The sequence below is a fragment of the Grammomys surdaster genome, unplaced genomic scaffold, assembly GCF_004785775.1.
Source record: "Grammomys surdaster isolate TR1022 unplaced genomic scaffold, NIH_TR_1.0 126013, whole genome shotgun sequence".
Classification (NCBI taxonomy): domain Eukaryota; kingdom Metazoa; phylum Chordata; class Mammalia; order Rodentia; family Muridae; genus Grammomys; species Grammomys surdaster.
Window position 1 is genome coordinate 3384791 of NW_021620828.1, and position 26189 is coordinate 3410979.

The 26189-nt window shown below is 47.2% G+C and overlaps 1 protein-coding gene across 1 annotated transcript in view; it reads left to right on the forward strand.

Annotated features, from left to right (window-relative positions):
* The window catches only part of Cracr2a (calcium release activated channel regulator 2A), an 88198-nt gene that overhangs the window by 38806 nt on the left and 23203 nt on the right, over positions 1–26189 (forward strand). The window contains exons 6-12 of the mRNA XM_028754489.1: positions 4637–4727; positions 8320–8415; positions 10378–10565; positions 15109–15180; positions 18052–18097; positions 20094–20200; positions 23203–23536. Of these exons, the coding sequence (XP_028610322.1) occupies positions 4637–4727; positions 8320–8415; positions 10378–10565; positions 15109–15180; positions 18052–18097; positions 20094–20200; positions 23203–23536 (934 nt within the window). The remainder of the gene's footprint in view (positions 1–4636; positions 4728–8319; positions 8416–10377; positions 10566–15108; positions 15181–18051; positions 18098–20093; positions 20201–23202; positions 23537–26189) is intronic.

Below are 26189 nucleotides of genomic sequence, written 5' to 3' on the forward strand. Positions count from 1 at the left end.
ACAGACACACACAGACACACAGACACACAGACACACACAGAGATACACACACACACAGACACACACAAGATACACATAGACACACACAGACACACACAGACATACACATACACAGACACACAGACACACACACATACACACAGACACACAGATACACACTCATACATATACACACACATACAAACACAAAGTAAAGAACCCACAAAAGCTTGGAGGGAGCTAACAGGGGAGGTGTTGAAAGTAATCAGAGCGCGTTACATACATGAAATTGTCAAAGAGGCGAATTTAATTATTAAAAAGCCTCCCAGATAAACGAAATCATTAAAACAAGCATCATGGATAATTTAGCTTCTATTCTGAGCAGAAGCTAAATTCGTATCGTCAATAAAACATAGAAGGTCATTGAGTACTCTGGATGGCCAAGTGGGATCCATGAACGTACTGCTGATAAAACATGGAGTCTAACAGGATGACAGGGGGTATTCTCCTGTGTCCAGAACACAGAGGCGGAGGCTAGAGATATGGTTTAATGGTACTCTCTTTAAAGGGAAAAACAACACATAGAATTTAGAAGTTTTAACTGACGAAATCCATCAATTGTGATGCAGCTGCCAAGCACAGCTAACATGGATTTTCAGCTGCGTGAATAGATACGCACACCTACAACAAGAGAGGCAGTAATCAGCTCCACTCTGCACAAGTCACACGTATACACTGGGCACTGGGTTTGGGGCTCCAATAGCCTGAGAAGATCTGTTCAAAGAAGACTGGGGGTGCGAGCAGGGCTTGCAAAACAAGGTGGGAGGAGAGAAAGGTGTGGCCTGATCCATGGCACCCCTTGAGCTTGAAGCTGTCTTAAAATTTATGGAGGCCTTCTGTGTTGGAGGGCACCATTATGGGAACACAAATTTTCATGACTCAGAATATTCCAAAGATGACAGAATTGCTCAGAAGAAAAACAAAACAAAACAAAACAAAAAAAAACAAAAAAAAAAACCCAGCCAGTCCCCGGTCACAGAAAGTCTTCTAATCTACTTGTTGACAATAGAAGCAAGGGTTATCTTTTAGAGATTTATTATTTTATTTATGAACGTGTGGACACACATACACGTCGTGTTCATGCAGGAAACCTAGAAGGTGGGAACTGGATCCCCAGAACTGGAGTAGTAGACTGTCGTGAAGCGTCTGATTTTGATGCAGTGCTCTTAAATGCTGAGCCATCTCTGTAACCCCGTGGCAAGGATTTGAAAAAAGGAGCGTTAGGTGAGACAAAACTTCCGATCCTATAATTCTTCATTAGAATCTAGTGTTCTTCACTATGTTTTGTTAGCATCTGAGTTGATATCCAAACTGTAAAGTGGATTCTTGCAGGTTTTGGACATTAACCTTGAGTTCAAGAGGTTATGGGTAATATAAAGAGGTTATGAGTAATATATAGGTTTGAGTGTTTATAATTTAACAGAGCCTGAGGCCCCCATTGAAACTCACATAGATCAGGACAAGTTAAAATTCCATGTAAAATGGACAAATGAAGGCACAGGGTGTGGGGGTTGGAAAGGTGGGTGGATCCTCTTAGAGAACACTTCAAAGTCTTGGTTTGTGTGTGTTGTGCGTTAAGAGAAGATGAGAAATCATGGAGGCAAGGACACACAGAATCAGCAGGCACCACAGGTCATCTCTTTACTTTGACTGCAGAGTGTGGTGCTCCTGGCTGGGCTGCTGCATGACACAGGCACAGATCCCTCTGGAGTGTCCTGGTCATCACTGCACTCCCACACATACACACACCCCAGCTCCACAGCTCCTGCTATGCGCAGCCAGAGCCGCTGACAAACTCTGATGGGAGATTTTAGCAAGTAAGCCTTTTCTTACTCTCCTGGTGCCTTTGAGCTCTTCCTAACCCAGCCCCTTCATCCTTGAAAGCAAGTACTTCCTCCTCTCGGCCCTGCCGCTACTGATCCCAATTATAAGAATAAATAATTCCATGTATTTATTAGGGCATTATGATTCTGGGTGCTTTGGGCATTTACTTTTTCCTTGGTCCATCCAGACAGTCGTGGAAAGTATTTTAGGGCAGGAACTACCTGGAAGGGCATCAGAGTACTTGCTCAAGGTCACACTGAGGAGACAACCCTGTTCTAGAATAAGAGTCCTCTGACTCTTGAGCAGGCTTAGTGTATGTTATTGAAAATGGCACCTTCATGCTCCCATTCCTGGGACTTTCTGTGTTCTGACCTAACAGGATCATGCCGTCATTAGACCTTCAGAATCTCCCAGAAGGCTTGAGTCCACAGAGAAGTGTGGATGGGTACCAACATCACTGGTACCCATCAAGGGCTTCTTCATAATAGAGTCGGCTTTTGCAAATGAGGGCTAGCATTGGGCACTAGTCGGGAGACTATGTCTGCTTCCATTTCACTTCTCGTATAACGGTTTGTAAAATAAGTTCACACACGACAAGCAAGCTGTCATGCGAGTGTGGAAAAACATCAAGGGTATTCATTGAATCAAGTAAAACTTAGAGCAAAATTAATATAGCACACTTAATGATATCACAGAATTAATGCTCGGCGTGGCTGTTAGGCATAGATGCCAAACAGCTTATACGAATGGCTCTAATTAGAATTATAGCAGAAACAAATCAGTTTCTAAGTTGCTCTCGTCCCATTTTATTGGTTCTCTGATATTTATGTAGTTGCATTTTGCTGCCTGAAGTTTAACTTGATGTCATTTGCCATCCAGCATCTGGGCTGTTTCAAGCATGAAAAGGTAATTCAGGGCCAAAGAGACCCCACCTTGCTTCCTTTGAACTACGTCTACTCCTGACCTTGGGGTGTCTTTATCTCACAATGGGGTCCTTTTCTCCTCTCTTTGCCTCCATGGCTTTCTTCCTATCGAGATGGGTTAGCTGGAAGGGAAGAGTAGCAAGCTCACATACCTGTCATTTACAGAAGAGATGTCTTACTCTTGGCCCAGAGGAACCTTTACATCCCTAGATGCTGAGCAGATTCATAGACAGCCCTGAATTGTGAAATCTGGAAGGACTGGCATGTTCTGCTGAACACAACCCTAAACCACTGTGCCATTGCTTCAAGTTTCTGGCCTTTGGGGGTGGTGAGCAGTGAGCTGGAATTCAGAGTCTGAGATGCTGTCCCTGACCACAGCTCTCAAGCCAGTATTTTGTCTGGGTCCAGTGAGTGGTTTCTCAAGAGCTGGAAGAATGCCAGTCAAAATGGCTCATCCGTGCTGTTTATTGTATATGTATGGTGAAGCCCACTCCCTGCAGAAGAGGATTAGACAGTGACTGGGCCATGGCAAAGTCTGGAACAGTAATGGAAGCCTGGCCTTAGATGGGAGTCCCAAGTGGACATGGGACAAGGGTAAAAGGATGGAGGGTTCTGGAAGAGCTACATTCTTATCCTTTACATGTGTCCAGGTATCTTCTCAGTACTTCTTAGAGCTGATCACAAGGCTGCTTCCTCGTTAGTGGCATGCCCATCTATGAGTCTTGGAGTTTAGTGTGGCAAGTGACAATGTGTGTGTGTGTGTGTGTGTGTGTGTGTGTGTGCATTAAACCTTCAAAATAGTTCTTGAGAACCACAATGCCCAGCTGGAGTTCTTTCTACAAGAGAGGGAAAGGATAGGAAGTAGGGGCCAGAGGGGGAGGTTCTCCATGCATGGCCAGAGGAAAGGCATGAAAATGTTGTTACCATGACCTGGAAGGTAGCTCTGTTGGGGAAGCGCTTGCCTTGAAAACACCAGGACCTGAGTAGTTCCATTCTCAGAAACCACATTAGAAAGTAGAAAGGAAAGAGAGAGAGAAAGAGAGAGAAAGAGAGAGAGAGAGAGAGAGAGGGAGGGAGGGAGGGAGGGAGGGAGGGAGGGAGAGAGAGAAGAAAGAGAGGAAAAAAAGGGAGGGAGGGAAAAAACCCAGGTATAGTGGCGTGTGCTTACCTCGCTACTCATTTCGTGTCCTGTGGGCTCTCATACTGCAGAGAGGATGCTGGGAAATGGAGCTGGAATAGGTCACCTCAGTGTCATCACCAGCCATTAACCAGCACCACAAACCTTCTGCTGTGCATCTCTGGCCCTGTGCCCCAGATGGCATGAGACCTCTTCCTTTGCAGGAGACCATCATCGTCAGGAAATCTCTGGGACAAGCATGGACTTAACCTCACAATTGCACTAGGGCCCTCTAGTGGTACAGTATCAGGGTTGGTATAGGAAAATAGAGAAGGCACCCAAACTGAACATGGGATACACCAAGATGCTGAGCAGGAAGAAACCTTACAGGGTGCAATTTCAGACTGTTTACCTAAAGAGATATCGGAGCAGGGATTTAAAGTGCAGGAAACCAGGGCTCAGTGCTGGAATAAAGCAGGGTCAAGGAAGAGATGTGGGACATATCTTCACTGGGAAGTGCCTTTGTTGTCAGGCAGTGATCTGGAAGACAGAAGGTTCACAGTGCAACCACAGTCTGTGCAGCTGGCCTCTGAGCTTATCCTGAACCCTTTGCTGGCCTGACTTAGGCATTCCCTCAACCATCCATGGCCCCAGGGTCTCAGAACCAAGAACTGTGACTGTGGGGAAAGTGGATCTTGGGGGGACACTGTCAGCTTCTTCTTTTGTCTCTCAGGAAAATTGCTGCTTATGATGAAGAAATCCAGCATCTCTATGAGGAGATGGAACAGCAGATCAAAAGTGAAAGGGAACAGTTCCTTCTAAAAGTGAGTGTTCCATTCCCTGGGCCTGGTGCTGGGAACAGCTAGCTGGTAGACCTGCCTACTCTGAACACCTTTCCCCATTAAAGTCCTAGCTCCTTCTTGTGACCTTCTTTTTCTGCTTTAACATTCAAGACACTTACACCTTCAAGGAAAGTATGTAGAATAGGTATTTACTTTTATTCTATGTTGTCTGTTTCCTCCTCATAACATGTAAGTTTATTTGCTTACTAATCCTGCCTCAGTTTCTTGAGCATGCCTGGACTGTAGGAGATGCCCAATGGATGTTTGCTTAGTCAGTGGAGGTGTGAGTGAATGGACTGACAGGAAGGAACAGAGAAAAGAGGGGAGAAAAGGAGGGAGGGAACCAGGAAGGAGAAAGGATGGATTGGATGGATGGATGGATGGATGGACAGATGGAATGGATGGGTGGGTGGATGGGTGGGCGGATGGATGGATGGATTGGATGGGTGGATGGATAGATGGATGGATGGATGGATTGAAGGGATGGATGGACAGATGGATTGGATGGGTGGGTGGATGGATAGATTGGATTGGATGAAGAAAGATAAATGAATGGATTGTTGGATAGATCAGAGAGAAGGAGAAGAAAGGGAGAAAGAGAAGAAAATAGGAAGGAAAGAACAAGGAAGGAAGGAAGCAAGCAAGCAAGGAAGGAAGGAAATGTGGGATAGATTAATTACAGAGCATAAAGAAACCTGGACATTGGGTGTCACTCGGCTGACACCTGTACCTGTATAGCAGGCCAATTAAAACCTACCAGTCCATCTTATTCCTTAAATAGCAGCCCCAGAGGAGACAGTGATAAGAGGTGTAGTTGCTCACTCTTTCCTCTTAAAAACTGGAGAATACAGTCACCTAGAAAACCCCATGTCCACTATCATCAGTACCACGAGAAGAAATGTGAAGCTTGTACCCCCTGGTCCTGGTCTACCCCTATTCTTTGTGTACCCAAGTCCCTAGTGTACACCTCTTGCTGGTATATCCCTGTTGCCAGTGTACCTCTGCTCTGTTGCAGCCATGGTCCTGGTGTACCCCTGCTTCTAGAGCACCCTAGTTCCTAGTACAGCCCTGTTCCCAACACACCACCATTCTCAGCATGTTTCTATCCCCAGAGCACACTTTCCTAGTATACCCCTGGTGTGTTCCTGGTATGCCCCTGTTCCCAATATATCCCTGTTCTGATGCATCCCCATTCCTAGTGAACCCCAGTTACCAGACCTCTGAGCCTTTGCCTTTCCAGCCCTTGTGGTCATTTTAGGAGGTGAGGCCTGGGGAGGAGCCTCTCCTCTACCAAGCCCAAGCTAAGCAAGATCTGTGTTGGTGTGTTCTACTTTTTAAAAAAAGATTCAGGAAGCGGTTCATCCTTTTATCGTCTACCCTACTCTGTGAGCTTTTAGCAGAAGGCTGCTGGCCTTGGCTGCTGCCTCTCAGTGCTAAGCCCAGGCTATTGTCTCAGGCTCTTTCCTTGATCCAGATTTCAATTTTCGGCTGCTTTGGATTATCCACATCGCTGCTTCACTTAACATCACAGATGCCATTCACGCTGGAGGGAAATCAGAAGGCCTTCCAGAAATATCTGGCCAGAGCCCTCCCTGGAGGCTTGCCTCTATTCCAGACCACCCTCATTGTTCTTCAGTGCTTTAAACCGTTCTGGCTCTTCCAGTGTTCAGGGAAACTGGATGTGTATGTGACAGAATCCACATACATCCATCAGCAGATCTAAAATAGCTTCTAACAAGAGCAGTTCCACAGTCTGCATTAGAAAAATCACCTCTCTCATCCCTGTGACAGACTGCACAGAGGAGACAAGCTCAGGGGACATGTTGTGCCCTCTGTCCTGGTCATTCCTATAGCTAAGGTGTGCTTCCGACAACAAAAGATGGGCACGGGCATGGGGGTTGGGAGTGAGCTGAGGTTGTGGGAAAAGGAATTAAGGACCAGTTAGCATCATTTCAGATGACCTGACTCTGGGACTGTGTCCTCTCACGCCCTCTCCTTTCTCAGCTCTACATGTCCAGCTCAGAGAGCTCAGTGCTTACACTTGAGCTTCTGCTATGAAGATGGAGAATTCATTGATCCCAGAGTTACGATAAGGATGATACCATCTTTGACATCATAGAAAAGGCCAGATCCCCTGATCACCATTTGGATGCTGGCTGTACCTATATCAATACGTTTGTCCATGAGCAAAATAGGTGCTCGTTTGCAACCGCCCCCCCCCCGTCTCCAGAAGGGGGATGCCCTTCAGTGCTGTCCTGACAGGGTTAACAGCATACTCCACGAGACCTGTGGGGATGAGTACAACAGCATGAGATGCAGAAACCACTTGCTCTTCCAGCATTTTCATGAGGTGCTTGCCCCATGCAGTGACTGAGTGAACTAAGGAGATCTCTTGCAGCTGACTCTCTTCAAACAAAGATGAGGGCAGAGACTGTCTGAATAGACCCCACGTGGGCCATCAGATGTCTATGGGCACATGTCTTCCTGCATTGCCTCTTCTCTATCATCTGGACATGAGCAGAGGAGTCAGTAGCATCATCAGAAGAAGCATGCACCTTTGAGTAAAGGTGGCCAAAGGCTGGTGAGCCAGGAACAACTGTTCTGCCAAACATGGTAGCCAAGACCCCTGTAGTTGCCGGGTGCAGCATCTCACAGCTGGCCCCCTCTCACACACATCTCTCTACCATTGGCTATTCCAGGCCCGTCAGTAGCTCCTGATGTGTTATTTCTCCAGTATCTTCAATAGCTCATCCCTACCTTGCCGTAGTGGCGTGCTGCAGGAGGCAAAAGGCTGTTGACTTCCATTCTTTAGAAATCCAGAAAAAAATGAAGCAACTTAGATGAACAGTGCAGGGACTCAAACCTAAGTTTCCTGATGCAAGTCTTCCACTTTGATTGGCTCTGCTGGGAATCATGGGTCTCTGAAACGCTGCACTATCTGTGACACTAGAGCCAGACACCATCACATCTGTACTTTCTGGCCTTAGCTGCTCAATGTAGAAAAACCCCAGGTTAGGGTGGGAGGGAAGAGCATGTTGAGTACAGGGCAGAGATATCATGAGGATCAGGACCCAGGAGCCCTGAGTCATGGTGGACAAAGCAGTGAGCACTCAGATCCCCTAGGAGACAGAAGTAGTGCACTGTGCCCAGAGCTGGTATGATTTTAGGGACCAGTAACAGTATTTGTTCATTGTGAACTAGAGTCTCCAAGTTGGAGGCTGTCTTAGTTACAGACAGAAGGCTGGTCAGTGAGTCAGACTCAGGCTCCTCTTCTTCCTGTACCACTCCACCAGTGGCCGTCCCTTTTGGGTGGGAAAGCACAGGAGGACACTGCTACAGGAAATGGTCACATTCATAGTAGGTTTTCTAGCACATCCCAGAGTGCTAATTTGGTCTTGTGGATCCTCACTGGTGGAGTAAGTGGGTCACTGAAGCTGGAGGTCTCAAGGGAAGGGCCTCGAAGTGACAAGGGATTGGTGGTCCAGCTGGTGAGGGAGTTCAGGTGCATGCTCACAAGGCTGGACACTGGGGGTGCTGGTTGTAGGACCCATCGTCTTCTTCTCTGGCTTGGCAGGACACAGAGAGGTTCCAGGCTCGCAGCCGGGAGCTGGAAAGGAAGCTGAGTGCCAAGGAGCAGGAGCTGGAGCGGCTCAATCAGAAGCAAAGAAGGGTAGGTCCCTGCGGAGACTCAGTGGGCCCTGAGCGCGTCCAGTTCATCTTGCTTCTGCCTCACGCCCTCCACCATTCATTCGTGGTATTTTAACTTGCCCTGAGAAGACCTGTGTGCCTGAATGTGTCTTCATTTCAAGTCCCCACAAGGTGGACGTATGTCATCGACACATACATGTCATCACATCACTGGAGAGACTGGGGCAGGAGGATTGTGAGTTCCAGGACAGCCTTGTGAACATAGTTCAAAGTGCAGCCTGGGCTTTGTAATAATGAGACCCTGTCTCGAAATGCTAAAAAATGTCTTTAAATATTTTAAGATTTCAATTTATAACAAAAGTCACAGATGGCCCCAGATAGAGCCACAGTTGGATGTCTAGCTTAGGGAGGTCCCTGTATTCTCTGTGAATCTCCCAACCCCTAGGGATCTGAGGATAGCTTCACATAATTACACCTAAAGGTAATAATGGCCGCTAAACCTTGCAGTTGGTTTAGGCATCCTGCAGAAGGAAGGGGAGAGTACAGAGGTACTTGTGTAGTCATTGATGTTTCAGGGGACTGCAGACGTATTTGTCATCTTCAGCATAGCTGTAGACACCCTACAGCTAGAAAAGGCTCTTCAAAGAACTCCCACATGCCTGAACAGGGTATGTGACTGTCTCTGGGACACGCCAGGTTAGATGCAAACACTGGTCACTCACCTCTCAAACGCCGGAGCAGAGAAACAGACTGTGTGGTATACTCTGCAGGACAGCAGTTGTGTCTGGAGCTACGGACACCTGGCTTGTGGTACCAAGCTGCCAGGCCAAGTGCCTTGCTCAGCAGTCTCCTCAGCAAAACAAGAGTTCATGGAGGAGAGAGATCATGGTAGCACTGGCCTCCAGTCTCAGGTTGACTGTTCCTGGAAGGAATCCAGCCCCTGACAGACCCAGACACTTGGCATATCTTGGAACAGAGAAGCTTATTTGTAATATCATGGGAACATAAGCCCCCCTGGTTAAGGCTGGGGCTGCTGCCCCTGCTGATCACTAAGCTTTGGATCTAAATGCCTAGAGGTTGAGAACCCTATCCTCAGTCTGCAGCGGCCTGGCCTCTCTCCTCCTGAGCTTCCTCTCCGACATGCATTAAACTCATAGCAATTAAATTTATCCCTCAAATGAATGATTGCCACTCCATTTAATTACTGCACGCTTGCCTGATAACACAGGAGCCTCGTGAGAGACTCTCGGCATTCCTTGTTGCTGCCTTTCTCTCCTCACTGGCCACATTCATGAAACTAAACTTATTATGATCTATTTGCCTTGGTGTGCTGCTTTGTCTGCTGAGGGTTGGAAGCTCCACACAAAGCCTACTCACCAGCCAAGAGGAGCTGAAGTTCTCAAAACCCACATTTTTAAAAGTAGCTTTAGGGATGCGAGAAAAGGCCTAGGGTCTGTTTGAGCTGGTTTGGTAATAACCAAGGTCAAGAATCTCCGAGGTCAGAGGCAGTCAACCAAAGCTGTCCCTAAAATGCATGGAGCTGGGCTCCCGTGGCTGAGAGAAAGACGGGCATGAATCCATTCCCCGTCTGTGCTCACCACAGGGAAGGTGGCGTTATGATGAACAGCCACTTTCTTGCTCTCTGACCCCATCAGGAATCAAGGCAATGACACTGGTTTGGAGGACAAAAAGGACTTAGATGAGGTCTCCAGCCCATGGTGACTTTGGGAGGGAAGACACAGTTAACCAGTGGAATTTTCACTACTAACAGTCCTATAGAACAAGGCTACCCCAAGCCTGTCTCTCAGTCCCAGGTGGAGACCAGGAAAGACAGACTGTGCTGTGAAAGTCACTCCTGCCTGCAGAAATGTCTTCATGGGAGTGACGGAACAAACAGGGCTGACTTGGGCTTGAGGACAGTATGGGGCTGAACCAGCAATGGCCCTGGCCCTGTTCATCTTTCCTCTCTGTCCCCTCTTTGTAGCTGGAAGGCCAGTGTGCAGCTCTACACAACGACAAGCATGAAACCAAGGCTGAGAACAGCAAGCTGAGACTCACTAACCAGGAGCTGGCCCGAGAGTTGGAGCGCACCTCCCACCAACTCCAGGAGGCCCAGCAGCAGCTGGAGAGCCTCCAGAGAGAGGCCTGTGAGCTGCAGCAGGAGAAGGAGATGTGAGTCCAGCACCCCAGTCGCGGCAGGGTGCTATGCTTTGTGCTGGGGACCAGGATTTCCCCTCCCAGAGACCTGTGTGTGAAGTGGGGAGTTGGTGTCCTTACTCCCTGAGATTTCTCTCTCTCCCTCCGTGTCTTCTTTCCTTCCTTTCTTCAGCAGTCTCACAGTGTAGCCCATCTTGGCCTTTACCTCTGGGGTGATAGGCATGATCACGCACACACACACACACACACACACACACACACACACGCACGCACGCACACATAAACACACACATGCACACATTCCTGCTGCTCCTGGAGACTTAACCCTCTTTGAATTTCTGTGACAATTTCTGTGACTACTAAGCAAAGCAGCACTATGCTAGGCATAGCAGGAGGTTCACACGCAATAACCCTTCACCCAGTTGCTTTCTGCTGCTGTACTGAAACACTGACCAAAAACACCCTGGGAGTGGAAAAGATTTATTTGGATTATAGGTTTCACTCTGTCATCGGGAGGGGGGGGGAAGCCAAAGCAAGAAGTCAAGGCAGAAAAGCTGAAGGCAGGAACTAAACCAGAGACCACAGAAGACTGCTGTTTCCTGTCTTCCACAGCTCATGCTCAACTGTGTTTCTTAAAGAGCTGAGGCTCATCTGCCAAGAGGTGATCCTGCCCACAGTGGGCTGGACCCTCGTACTTCTATTAGGAATCAGGAAAATGGCTCACATACCCACAGGCCAGTCTTCTGGAGACAATTCTTCAACTAAAGTTCCCTCTTCCTGAGTAACCAGGATTAGCTATCACAGCCCTGGTCCCCGGAAATTTATTATGCTGTTAGACAGATCTGCTGTTCTACCCACACATAAGGAGGCAGACTGGACAAAGACAGAAAGAGCAAAGGGCCCTTGGTACCTGTTGAAGGCTAGAGGTCTCAGGTAAATGAGAGTGAAGAAGCTTCTGAGATAAGCTCCTGAGGTGACTGGTGTGTGACAGGACTCGATTCCTAGCCATTTTTTCCTAGTCGTGTTCCTCAGAGAGGACTGTCTGGGCCTACAGGGGAATCCCACATTTCTCAAACTTTGGCTTCCTGCTCACTGCTTTTAGTGGCTAGCTATTGTGTAGGGCCTAAGAGCAAAGCAAGTGCCTTCTCCTGCAGCTGGAGCAGGTAATGACAGAGCAGCCCTTCACCTTTGGGGGCAAAGGGCTCTGAGATAAGGCAAAGGGACTCATTTATTTGGCCATCCATCTGTCCATGTACTTGCGGATGTCCTCACCTGACAAATAGCCATTACAAAGTATTCAATGCTACGTACCTTAGGCCTTCAACACGTGTCACTTGATCATCTCATTTGACCACACTGTGTCATTGTGTGGCTGCTGTATTGTGTCAATCTGATTGGTGGGCAAGACAAGTAAAGTCCCAGAACTTAAATACTGTACATACCCTAACATCCAGAGAGGAAGGAGCCTGCCAATCACCACCCATTTGTGGGCGGGACCAGAACCCACTTCCTTCACTCTTCTTCACCCATGGGCACATCCATTCTGCCAGTGGTCATTGTGTGTTCGAAAGACACCAGGTCTACCATTGATCTGACTTCAGGGCATGGGATGGGAGGGCTGACCAGCAGTAAAGGCTTTGCACATCCTAAGTGCCTTTGTTCAGAATGAAAGCCCTCACTTTATCTGAATGCTGGCAAGATTCTAGTATGCAGGATACATTCAAAATGGCCTCCCCCCTGGTTCCGCTCCCCTGCGGAGTCAGAGCCTTCTGAGATCGAGTGCTTGGATGAGATGAGTACTATGTGTTTGGCCTGGGAGTGTCACCCTAATAAGAGATCTCCCATTGTAAGAGAAATGAATGATTCTCAAGACTTAGAACGAAGCCCAGCGCACATGCCAAGGCTTCGGATGGCTAGTCAGCGGGCCCATACATTTCATCCTAAACAGGCTGAGTCCATCCCTTTTCTCTGAGAGTAGAGCATCAAGGCATAGGCACCTAGCTTTATGGCAGAATTGGGGATTCAGGCACTTCGAATCCAACCAAGCTCTCAACACTGCAAACGTTTTCAGCCAAAACCGTGGAGACGCGAACAGGAGCAAGCACTTGCACCGAGCGTCGCCGCTCAGCACGGGGGGATTGGAAACTTCACAGTCTTATCTTAATTAACGAAGCCAGAGATGCAATCTCTGAGACAATGGAGGCAAGGGAGTGAGGAAGAAGTGAGAGATGGGATGCACATGTTTAACATGTTGAGGAGCTTGGAGTATCTTATGTGTGATGGGTCCAAGAGAACTCTCTCACCCAGGGAAGCCAGGGAGAAGGGACATCAAGGGTCTTGATTTAATTTCTGGAGAATGGAGTCTCGGACCCGTACCACTGGCAGCACCATAAAGCTTCTGCCTTCCCCCCCAACCCCCCGCAGGAAAGTCAGGAGCTCAGAGACGCCATATAGCCAGCTAAGATTAGGCCAGGCCAGGGCCCAAACCTGTCTACCAGTGTTCCTGGGTACCTTGTGGTATAATATTGTGGTATAATAATATTGCTTCAGAGCTGCTGGGACAGGAGAGGGAGGAGACAGGAAGTAAACAGACCCAATCATTTATCAGCAAAAACTCCAAATGGACGAAATTAATTTTCTCATTCTCTGAAGACATTGAAGGTAGAAAAGCTAGATTTGGGGATGAGATTAAAAAAAAAAAGTCCCTTTTAGGCAGATAACACAGAACTGAAGGCCAGCCGAAAGCCTGCGCCTCAGAGTTGATTTTTAATTAACTTTTATTTTGAAGATAGAGTTTAAGACAAGATACAAAAGAACGACTCTTTGTGAGAGGTCTGTCTCCTCCTGTGACCCCTATCTCCTGTGGATCATTCTGGAGTCTGTTATGTGCAAATACATCCTCATTTTCAAACGCACATACACATACAACATGCATGCACACTCATATACATATGCACACATCTAAGTACACATATATGCATACACACATAAATATGCACTGACATACACAAACATACGAATACAGATGTGCATACACACACACACACACACACACACACACACACACACACACACACACATTTTCCTTTAGAGGATGGCAGCCAGCCAAGCATACAGGTTTATTTTGCCTGTTTCCCTTAACAACATATTTTGTAGAATGTTCATCTCTTCCTTAGAACAAAGCCAACATCAGCTCCCTAGGGGAAACTACAAATTCCTACCAAGAACTATAACAAAAATGAGTTGGCTTCTTCCCTCCTAGTCTGATATCATCCAGGGAGAGGTGATCTCTAGTTCAGAGGGACTTGAAAGGTTAGCGCATCACATATCCCAAAGCCACTGGTTAAAGATACCCTTGGTTAACACACAAAAACTATAGTTGGATATATCTACACACATGCATAGTGTTGCAAGTATGTCTGTATGTCTGTATAGATCACTATAGATATATGTTCACTTGACAGAGTTAAGCATGTATTTGCATAAGTAGGGCAAGTGTGTGCATGTGCATTTGTGTGTGTGTGTGTGTATCCTGGTGTTATAGACAGAGGCAGAAAGGATCCAAATAACATGAGACTTACGAACTGCTTTCTCAGTCAAACAAGGAAGACACAGACCTCAGCTCAGCAGTGAATTGCCTTTTCTCAGCAGGGGCCAGCTTTTCTGTTGTCCCTAGGGAGGGATAGGAGCTGGGCAGGAGAGCCACCCAGTTGAAAATGGGACTCTTCATCAGCCAGGACCCATCAGGAGCAGGCAGGGCTGTGTATGTTGTGGTAATCAGAGCAGAGTCTTAGACAGGGGCTCAGGGACCCAGTTTGTATAATGGGAAATAACACTGTTTTCCCTTAAGTTGAAATTAAATATAATTGGTAATAAAATGTGAGGAATTTACTTCTCCGCAGGAACCAGCAGAGTTGTGTTGCTTAATTAGGATTGTCTGAGGTGAACTTAGAATTTGATTCAGTCTGTTCTGGTCGTCGAGTGACTTTGTAATTGTTCTGTAAAGAACAAGAAGAAAGGAAGGGCACAAATGATGCTTAAGGAGTGAAGCTACCAGGCCCTTGGTGGGAGGGTCCCCAGGCTGATGCTGTTGTCAGCTGCTCAGGAATGTCATTAGAGGTAGCAGAGGGGTGACTCTCCTCCCAGCCCAGTGAGCAAGGTGACAAGTTTATCAGGCTGTTGGGTGCTCTCCATCACGGAGCCGCACTACTGTGGAAGTAGGGATTCTGGGGCCTTGGCAGTGAGACTGGAGAGGCACTTAGATTCCACGACAAGATTCAGAACACACAGGCAAAGATGAGGGACAGTTATGAACTCAAGTTTCCAGTGATGCCTGCTTCAGTTTGATTCTTTCCCTCTTCCCTCCCTCCCTCCCTCCCTCCTTCCCTTCATCCATCCATCCATCCATCCATCCATCCATCTCTCCCTTCCTTCACTTTCTTCTTCCTGCCTCTCTTCTTTCCTCTCTGAATGTTGCTGTCCTCTTGTATAACAGTAGTCTAGCCCTCCTCTCCCTTCCCCATGGCCACCACTCACCCGGCTGTGTCTGTCTCCTCAGGGAAGTATACCGAGTGACTGAGAGTCTGCAGCGGGAGAAGTCTGGCCTCCTGAAGCAGCTGGATTTCTTAAGGTGGGTCCACTGGGAATCCTGCCAGGAGGGCCCACGTTTCCGCTGGTCACCAGTGTACGGTTTGGACTGCTGAGTACTACCCACTGGGAAAACATAGTCACATTTACTCACGTGCCCGCCTTCCTCTACAGTTCATTCCTCTTTGCGGCAGCCTCTGCCTCACCCTTGGGGTCTTTATGGGACAGTTCATGATCCTGGGTTGGGAGAGGATAGATCTGAACAGCCAACAACCCTGTGGCAAGTCTACAGTCTCACCTTCAACAAAAGCATTGAGCCTGTCAGTCAGGGGTGAATTCTGGTATCAACCAAGAACATGTTCTTACTAGACAAATGAAGTGATTAGCGTAACCTCAAGCTGAAGTCCATGTCCAGCCGATTCTTACCTCAGCCATGGAATAAGCAAATGAATCAATCACACATTGGGCTACTGTCTAAATCCCATTGAAATAAATTCAAAGCTCACTGGCTTGGAATGTCCTGGAATGGAAGCAAAGCAAATGCAGAGGAAGGAAGGCTTTCCAAAGGCTGTACCTGCCACCTGCCGATGGCCTCATAGGGGACAGTGGTGACATCCTGCCAGCTGCTGATGGCCTCATGGAGGGTGTGTGTGTGGAAAACAGTGATGACAGAAGGTTTTAGATCCTCATTTTTAAAGTCCCAAGTGACTTTGAACCATGCCTCCCCTGGTCGGGAGATGGAGGAGTTCCTAAGTGGCCACGTTCTATCTGAGTGGGGACAAGGTCTTTGTTCTCAGGAGGCTTTAAGGGGAGAACAAGATGTATAAGGGCACTTTTTTTTGTTTTGGTTTTGTTTGTTAACTTGTTTTAATTCATACTGTTGTACTTAGAAAAAAAATGGATGAATAGACCCAAAGAGAATGAATAGGAAAGGGTGGACATGACCCCCTTGTACAACGTTCATGTCCTTTAGAGCTCTGACAGACCAGCATCTGTGAGTTCAGCCTCACACGCCTGGGACCTTTCTGTGCTGTCTGTCCTGGTTACTACAATCAGCAGAGATGAGGGAGCGGGCAGGGCAGTGAAATCACCAAGAATCCAGGAGAAAGAGAGATCGTGGGAAGGGGGGTGAAGTGGGGAGGGCATGGAATGTAGGGTGGCGGTAAGACGGGGACCATGGCTGGAGTGCTAGACTCGAGGATTTCCCTAACCTCTGCTCACATCCTGCACAGAAAGTATAAACAAAACAGAAAACAACACAGTATACTCAGAGGCCTTCTGAATCCTCATCCAGGTTGCCGGTTGCTGCTTGCTTTAGGGTCTTTCAGGTGTAAGAACCCTACTCCTCTGCCATTGTCAGGGTTTTCCTTCAGTATCTCTTCCACAGACATGCCCCAAGGGCCTGGCTGTGTCACTGAAAACAGTAAGACACAGTCTTACAGTGATCATCTGCTGGGTGGCCTACAGTCAAACCCAGCAGATCGCTACATAATGAGAATTCGTTTCTGACCCCCGCTGAGCCTGCCCTCCCTCTTCAGCAATATGAACTGGTTCTGGGCTATCAGCACAAACTGATACAAAATCACACAGACCTGAGATGGAGCTGAGGTGACGGAAGGGGCCAACCCTCTTGCATCAAGAGGAACCTTCCAGCCGTTTGTGTCTCACAAACACCCTGCATCCTGAGTCTGGTCACTTCCCCACTCTGAACTTTCATTAAACCTCCCTGAACCCCCTACTTTCCACCTTGCCACTTGGGATCCTGTTTCAGAAAGAACCAGAACAAGTCTGCACGAGCTTGCTCCATGTTGCCAGCACCCATGTCTCTAACTCTGTGGATGTGGTGTGAGATCCCAGCGCTCCTAGCAAAGGCTACCCCTGCACACATCAGCCCTGTTCCCACCTGGAGTTCTCAAACTGACCCCTCTTCTTTGGATCTATTAGCTTTCCATTCTCCATGTTCTTGGCTGGCTCTCTCCCCAGCCAAGAACAGTTCCACCCAAACTGTCCTTGCCCATGTCACCAGTGACTTGTGCTTCTTCAAAAATATCAGTCCATTCTCAGGGCTGCACCTTTGTCGCCAACAGTCTATTCTTAGCATGTCTCCCAAGGGGAGCCTCTCAGTGCTAGAATCAGACCATGACACCGTTGGCCACACATCCCACCCTACCAACAACCCATGGTTTCATGTCTCATTTGGGGTGAAAATCAAAGCTCTTCCTGTGGTCCAGGAGGCTGTGGATCATCGTCTTTGACCTACCCACTACTCTCAATGCAAGAGGTGCTCTTTGCGTGCCTTGTGGCCCTCCCTTCTGTTTCTCCAACACACATTTATCACAGCCAAACCTTTGTCCTGCCCAGCTCCTCTTCCCTCCCTCAGGTTTGTGAGACAGTGCCTCACCAGCCAGAGCTTCCCCAGTCATTCAGGTTGAAATCCCCGACACTCTCTGGTTCTCCTTTTCCCGTTCGCCAGCTTTCCTTTCTCAGTAGTGCTCACCCCAACCTTACACAAGCTTCCCGAGTCCAGAACTTTGTGGTTGCTCCTGCATCCTGGATGCTGAACAAAGTTTGGCAAGCAACTCCCATCCCAGGAGATCTATGAACAAGCACCCTCATTGATGAACAGATGAACTAGGCAGAGAAGGAGCCCACTAGCAAGTCACAGGGATACATGTCATCCTGTACCAAGCGATGGAGGCTGAGTGTTCCTCAAGGGACAGTGTGTGTCACAAGACTACTCAGTCTTATCCCCCTGCCTCTGAGCCGATTTACACATGAACTCTCCTCTGTCCATAGCCATATCCCTGGCCCTTCCATATCATACTTTCTTTTGCATCTGGCTGGCTAATGGGCTAGCCCTTGATCTGTCAACAGCAGAGTTCATGTTTGAATAACTTTCCCTTGCTATTTACAGGGAAAGGAACAAATACCTCCGGGATGAACGGGACATAACTTTCCAGGTAACGGACCAGTACTCTCTTGGGACTTGGGGAAGAAGGAGACAAGGCCCAGGGGTCATCTGATCCATGCCAGGACTGATCAAGACTGTCCTGATACTTTTGATGTGTCAGGTCCTTTCTGTGTGGACAGGGTGAAGGCGTAACATATTATGTGAGCAATAAAAAGGTAGCCACACACATTTTTTTTCATGAAGGGAGATGCCTTCCTCTTGGCACAACCAGACTCAAGTGTTTCAGAGAGCCGCACATTTCTTAGATGTAGGAGTGATAGTCCCACTGGGAAATGGTGCAGCTGAAATGTCATTATCACCTGAAGTCAAACGCTCAGTTTGCTCTTTCATTTAAAATTTTATCTCTTGATGACATTCTCAAACTGTATGCGTCAGCGAGCGAATTTACAATGCACACATGGCTCTTTACACAGTTGGTTTTACGTACAGCTTTATCTCTGCTCTATGCATAGCCCCTCTCCCGTACCTGAGCACAGTGCTCCAGAGTTCCCCAAGCGGTATGACAGTCGCCGGTCTTCACGGCGGGGCACATGGAAGAATCTCTAGAACTCTGCATGGCCTTCTTCATTTCCCCATTTAAAAGGGGGACACTGGATTCTCTGAAGGGGCCGGGTGACTCAGAAGGACTTCCTAATTGTAAGATTATCATACTGTGAACTTGCATGTCCCCAGAGAAGGCGTCGGTCACCTTCACCATGATCCCAACTTTCCCATGAGGAAGGGGAGTTCCTGTCCTCTTTCTCCCAGGTTGTAAGGATTTTTAAGAAAAGGAAAAAAGATATATGTGTGTGTGTATGTGTATACCAAAACAAACAAACAGACAAACAAACAAACTAGGAGAGAAGATGCTGTGTGCTATAGCTTTGCCTGGGCAGTAATGTAAATACGGTCAGCTTCAGAGAGTTAGTGGCCTGCCCTGAATTAGGCCCCACCCAACTTATGCCGACATCTCAAGGGATCCTTGTTCCACCATGTGCCTTTGGCATCACTGACCCTCGGTAGTCATCTCAGCGGCCCACCTGTGTACTATCAGAGCAAGACTTAAACCTACAGGTTTGTCTGATAATGATAATGATTCTAGTTGTTTTAGAAGAAATACTGATTTTCTTTGTAAATTTTGACCAAATGCCATCGTAATCCCTTCATGTCATTTGCCTTTGACCTGCCAAACTCATTTTGCTTTGGAAGAAGCGTGGTGGAGGGAAGAACACCAGTAGGGAATCAAAGAAAGGGGGAATAGGGCCCTATTGATGCAGAATAATAATTAAAATTCGCCTGGAATTATTAAAGCCACACCTTCAGGGCTGCTGTGAGGTCAACAGTCACCCCCACTTCATTATGGGTCCTCCTGAAGCATGGAGTGGCTGATTCAAGCAGCACTGTTTGTGTGATCTGACTCCCAGTGTCTCTTGGAAGAGCTCTCTCCTGGAGTCTTGGCAAATGGGGTTCTGAGCCCTGCTCCCTTCTGGTTCTGAGTTAGAGATATTTGAGCAGTTCATCCACACCTAGCCTTGCTTCCACAGGATTGTAGAGCTTTGGGGTCTGTGAGGGAATGGTGGAATAACTGCACCTCTAGTGGATCCCTAGCCCAACACCTCATGAGCTTTGGCGGGAAAGGGAGATTGGAGCCCCAAGGAAGAGTGTGACTTAAAATCCCAGGCTCTTATAGACCCTGTGAATATTTTCCCAGGTAGCATGCATCTTTGACTTCTCTTCTCATCTCTTGCAAATGACCAGTTCCTGTGAAAAATAGCACAAGAAACCCTAGGGTCTCCACTCTGTATTTTCTCCTCTGAGGGGATTTCTGGAAACAAAATGAAGGAATTTTAATTTGAGTGGGGGGAATGGAGATTTTGTGACCGAACAGGAAAACATGGCCTGCTTCTCTCATAGAGTCCCAACAAGAGCCTTCCCTCACTTCTGCTCAGGCAGAAGTTGAGACGGATCCACAGGAGTGGATCTCAGGGCATTTTGTGTTTCTGCAGAAAGATAAGGCGGCCAAGGCAAACACAGCTGCTTCCAAGGCAAGCAGGAAGCAAAGATCTGGCTCTGTGATCGGCAAATATATGGATGGAAGGGGAATTTTCAGGAGGTAAGTCGTCACCCTCCACCTGTCCTTCCTCCTTTCCTTCACCTCTCCACTTTGGGAGCTGCCTCTGTGCCCACAGTTACTGCTCCTTTGAGGTGTGGCCCTACTAGGGAGGCCTGAGGTCAGTCTCACTCACTTGCCTTAATTCTTGGAAGGCATGGCCCTCTGTTGTGACATCCAAACGGGTGGGAGACTATGCAGAGCAAACCTGTAGGGCAGACACTGTCAAGGCTAGCCTGCTCTACTGTGGGCCTGCAGAGAGGGTCTTAAGGGTACTTCAGACTGACTCAGAAGGAGGGAGAGGAAGATGATGATGAGGAGGAGCAGATGATCTGGGAGGGAGGAGTGATGGAGGACAGTGCTCCTTTCCTTGAATCCACTTGGTTTTTCTGGAATATAATTATACTGACTGAGCTGAATTAAAATGTCATATAGCATCACCATTAACTGAAACCCCTTTAGAGACAAAATTAGGGCTTGTGATTGACAGATCATCCCAATGATTCATATTTAATTAGCTCGAAGACAACATGTTTTGTTGCTGCTGGAGGGCTCGGGAATTGAGTTTGAGTGTGGAAAGTGTTGGCTTGCTGCTCATTCAGACAAGTCACATGCACCCCTTTGTCCACATGGATGGGCACAGAGGTCAAAGCAGCTAAACCCTCAGGCATCGAGATTGAGGGAGGAGATGTGTAAACGCACTCAGTGAGATGTATAAACATGGAATGAAAAATATTTGCAAAGTAAAAATGACTCCGGGATGTAAACAGGCTGATCAGGGAAGCCCCTGGGTCAGATCATCATGAATTAAAGCTCAATAGCTCAGTAATGAGGAAGCCAAATTTCTACACTAGTATTTGTTAGCCTGTTGGTTTCTCAGAACTGAATGTATTTCTAGGTTGATTGATTCGACAGTCATTTATGGATCACCTACTCTGTACCTGACATTCTTTCAGGTTTTGTGACATTCCCTCTATGCCTGTTTACCAGCAAATGCTCGTTTAATAGATAAGTATTGAGTGGCCACTGTTTGTGAGGTACAGCGCCGGTCGCTGGAGCAGACGTTTTTGCAAAATAGACCCTTCTCTCCTTCATGAGCTCACAGCCATACAGCGGAAATAGAAAATAATCCACTAAGCATCAAAGTGTGCGCTCTGAATTCCAATATCGATTTTGGCAAAAGCAGCTCCTCTCTCTGCTGCTGGCAGGAAGTGTTTGGTGGCAAAACAAAAAATGAGCTTAGACATGCTAAGCTGAAGCCATTACGGAGTGTCAACAGTGCTTGAGATGTTCCCAAATAAAACGCTTTTTTCCAAGAAGCATTTCATTTTAGGGCACACTTAAATGGTTGTTTTTTTTTCTGGTTGGAAAAACCTTTGAGAAAGCATGTAGTGTGTGTGTGTGTGTGTGTGTGTGTGTGTGTGTACATGTTCGTGTTACATATAAAAGCATAAAATGGACAGAGATACTGTGTTCTGAAACAGATAGTCAGGTAATGGCCTTGGTAGCATACATAAGAAGAGTGACGGAAAGAAGCCAGTTAGTTGGCTTTTATTTAACCTGTTTCCTAAGTAAAGGGAAAGGTGGTTGAATTGCTATAAATCTTCTCTCTGTTCAAACTAATTCATCACTGTTGGAAATAAACACTGTCTTAATTTATCCTTCAGAATTACAGTTCGCTTAGATAGTGACAGATTCACTCTGGTGAACCCTATTATTACACACATTTTCCTATCACTGGTCTTAGGAATAACAGATACTAGAAGTCAGGGGCAAGGCTAATGGTGCTTCTCTTATGTGCTCAGTTCTGTGCCCCATGATTCGATCCTTTTTCCTTTGACCTTGCCATCTTGCTGGCTCATCTGCATTTCTTTCAATGTGTATTCAAGTATTATGGCCATGAGTATGTGTATATGTGTGTATGTGTATGTGTGTGTGTATGTGCATGTGTGTGTGTGTGTGTATTCATAAGGTCATGCCTGTCTTGTTTGAAATGCTCTCAGCTTGAACTGTTCACTAAGATAGAGAAGGAACCCTGGTGTTCTGGAGATCTGTGCAGATGTTGGTCTCCAAACCCTTGGAAAATTCAGCCTGTGCTTCTCCCTGTATCCCAACTGCCCAGTTCCTTCCACCTCCTACTAGCCTCTTTGGTCATAGCATCCAAATGCTTCCAGAAGAAAGTATGTACTGAAGTCTTTGAAACCACCGGCTCCTCCCTTTATTTCAGAAGCGCAGAAAGGGAGAAGAAGGGTGGCAACAGGGGCGGGTTGGATGTGCCTTCTGACCCAAGCCTATTCACAATGACCTGTCTCTGAGTTGAGGGACATCTGTCATGGGTCGGAGGAGGTCCCCCCCAGCAAATGTACCCCTGCACTGCTGAGGGATGCTGTGTGGACAGGTGTCATGTGAGTGTGCGCTGTGTGGGTGTGTCATGTGTGAGAATGCCCTGTGTGTGTGCATGCTATGTTTCTTATGAATATGCTAGGTAGACGGAGCATGTTCTGTGGAGAGGGAAGTGAGGTGTGAGGAATTGATGTCCTTCCATAAGGATATTCAATAAATGAGGGCATATGACAGAAGCAGAACCCAAGCTCCTGAGTGTCCGCCCAGAGTCCTGTATCTCTAACCCTGCACGATCTTTTCTTCACTACCTTCTCCTTCATTGACTAATCCAGTTCACAAAAATATATTTGTGTTGGTTGTTGCTTTGGCCTTCCTCTAAGTCCAGCACCGCACGAGAGCAGGGTAAGTTGATACCTGGTAATGATTCTCGTCGACATCTTCATCACTGGCCCTGGTGGCGGCTGTGGCCATGGCAGCCATATCAGCAGGCAGCCCTTACTTATTAGGCTGTCAAAACCATGAGCTGAGTGATGGGTCTGTTGTCTCCTCTTCTTCCCCGGAGCTTTCCCCAGTGCTGCCTGCAGGCGAGTATCCCTCCACCTCCATATTGATATTTCTTCACTTCCTCCCACCTGTCTTCCTCCCCATCCCCATCCTGATAGCCAGTCAGAGGAGGAGGAAGATGTATTCGGCACCCTGAGGAGGAGAAGCTCTGTGGGCCTGAGTGCATATCTCCAGGCGGAAGAGGAACTGGGAAGTGGGGAGCCAGGGGCTGGGGTTCCACGTCGCCAGACACTCCGAAGAATCATCTCCATTGAGGAAGATCCCCTGCCTCAGCTTCTAGAAGGAGGCTTTGAGAAGCCACTGAGCAGATGCCCAGAAGAGGAGGAGGTCTCTGACCAGGGAACAGAAGGGCAAAGCGTGGTAGCCCCAGCCTTGGATCTCATCCCTACCTCTCCCCGAGGGCAGCCTGTTGGAAAAGAGACCATCTACAAGGTAAGGTCCAGGCAACACTGCTGAGATCTGCCCCTTGACTTTGAGCCCAGGAGCCCCAAAGGACAGGCAGAAAGCCAGCTGAAGTTGGCTTGGGGATTCACCGTGTTCTGTGTCCCAAAAGTCACCTTGTCTTCCCTTTATCTTTTAGGCTGGGCATCACGGAGACTCATATGTGTCTAGAAATCCTCCTTGTTAGTTCCGGTTTCCCCATATTACACACTTCATCTTCTAACTTGAAGCATTTATTGACCACCTACTGGATACAGTGTCTGCTAAAATCTGTTACAAGATGTCATTTAGTACAACTCTATCCAGAGTGCCTGTCATAGTCGTCCTCTTGATCTCAGTCAGCTAAGCCTCTGTCACTTCCCGGTGTCCTATGTCCTCTTCCCTCCAGGAGGTTTCTGTACACATCCCTCTCCTCGCTCAGATTTTCCTCTGACTTCTATAAGGAGAGCAGTTCAAAGATCATGGCACTTGATTCCTTACCAAATGCTCTCCCACAGGGTAATGCCTCTTTGCCTCATGGAAACTATGTCCTTCTGCTGGTTTGTGACTTGAACTTTGATATAGGCCATTCAGCCCCTGGCCTCTGCCCTGGTTTTCCAGAATGGCTCTAGAAAGTCCATGGCAGTATGCAAGAGGCATCTCTCTTGGGCCTCCCCTTTCCAAATCCCTTCAAGACACAGGCCTACACTCACTTTCAGTAAGCATAGGTGGCTCAACATCAAAGTCCTTACAAAGTTCTCTTATAGAGTATCCACTGTCGTCCCCCCCCCCCCAACATGTTTCCTCACAAGGCTGTGCCGCCATTTTGATGCAACAGCAGAGAGAATAAAGAGGGTCAGTTGTGTGGAAGACCTCCATGAGGCAGGGAGGCATAGACAGTACCACCCTTCTGCAGAGTAGCTAGTAATAAGAATCAGATGCCATGTATGACCTTTGAACCCACGCTTCCACTGCCAGTGAAAAGTGAAGGTTGCAAGTGCTGTTTAGAATAGAAGAACATTTTTTAAAAGGTCACCATAAGGACATAACCTATGTTATGATAATTTAGTAGAATATTACATGCCTGGTTTAAAAAATCATGGTTCCAAAAAATCTTTAGTGACTCAGGGATTTGTTTGTATTGTTATTGAAAAATTATGATAAAAGGATAAAATTATACACACACACACACATATGTGTGTAATTCTCAAATCCATTTAAATAAAACATTTTCTCATATAGCCATAACGACTGAAAAAAGCATAAAATGTGATAGTGACTATCTCAGACTATAAAGAATGTTTGCTTTTCTCCCTACAACTGTATATTTCTCAATTTTAAAAATTAAGATATATCACTTTAATTTTTTAAAATATTTACTTTATTTGTGTATGTGTGTAGACGTACGCACACCACAGTACACATGCAGAGGTCAGAAGACAACTTTCAAGAGTCAGTTCCCCTCCTCCACTGAGCAAGGTCTGGAGATAGAATATGAGTTGTCAGCCTGGGTAGTAGGCACCTTTATCACTGAGGCACCTTGCCAGCCCAGAATATACCACTTTTGTTTGAAGGCTTTGTTTTCTGACTTGGTTTCTTGGTGTTGTTGCTGCTTGTTTATTTGTCTGTCTACTCTGTGGTGCTGAGGACAGAAATTCACAGCCTTGTACATGGGGGGCAAACCTTCTATGACTTAGATACACCCTAACCCCTGCTTTTTAAGTATGTAGGAGGGCAAGAGAAATGACAACATATGTCCCACATCCCCGGCATGTCCCTACAACCCATCTGTCTGTCACCTGACAGATGACTATCCTCAAGAGAGGAAAGCAAGCAGAGGGACCTCCCTGCTCTTGTAGGTTAGGCTGTGACAGCTGGGCCATTCATGACATTATAGGCTTTACCTGAAAAGTTGAGTTCTTCCCAGGGAAGGGACAAGGTAGCCTTGGGGCTGAAAGCCAAGTGACACTCAACAATCTGAGCCACACAGCCTTCATCTCTGCCACCACTTGCACCTTGAGTTTCACATTCCCACCTCTTACTGTGTCTGCGCTTCCACATTTAAACAAATGACAGTTGGAGGCACTGGACAAGAGACGTGCAGAAGCCAGGGCCCCTGTGTATTCAATAGATAAAGAAAAAAGGACAGAGGGCATTGTTTTAATTTATCTTAAATTCTTATCGTTGACCTTAAGTTCTCTCCTAAGTACCACATCTCTCCCTGAAAGTCTGTGAGTGGCTTTGTTCTGAAACTCAAGTACTGCTGATATCAGCTGTGCTTCCTTACAGTATTTGCTGAACTGGAGAAGCTAAAGTCCCTCAAATCCACTTTTAAATCTACTCCGAAGAGTCCCCCCCCCCTTCAGTAGTGCTGAGCTGAGTTTGAAGGTGAGGCATGTGATCAGACAGCACTCTGGAAGAATCTGGGAGATGTCCCCCACACCATCTCCTGCTAAATTTGTACCCTAGAAAAAGTCTAGTGGTCCAGGACTCACAGTCCTAAGATGATAGCATGGTCCAGGGCTCACAGTCCTAAGATGATAGCATGGTCCAGGGCTCACAGTCCTAAGATGATAGCATGGTCCAGGGCTCACAGTCCTAAGATGATAGCATGGTCCAGGGCTCACAGTCCTAAGATGATAGCATGGTCCAGGGCTCACAGTCC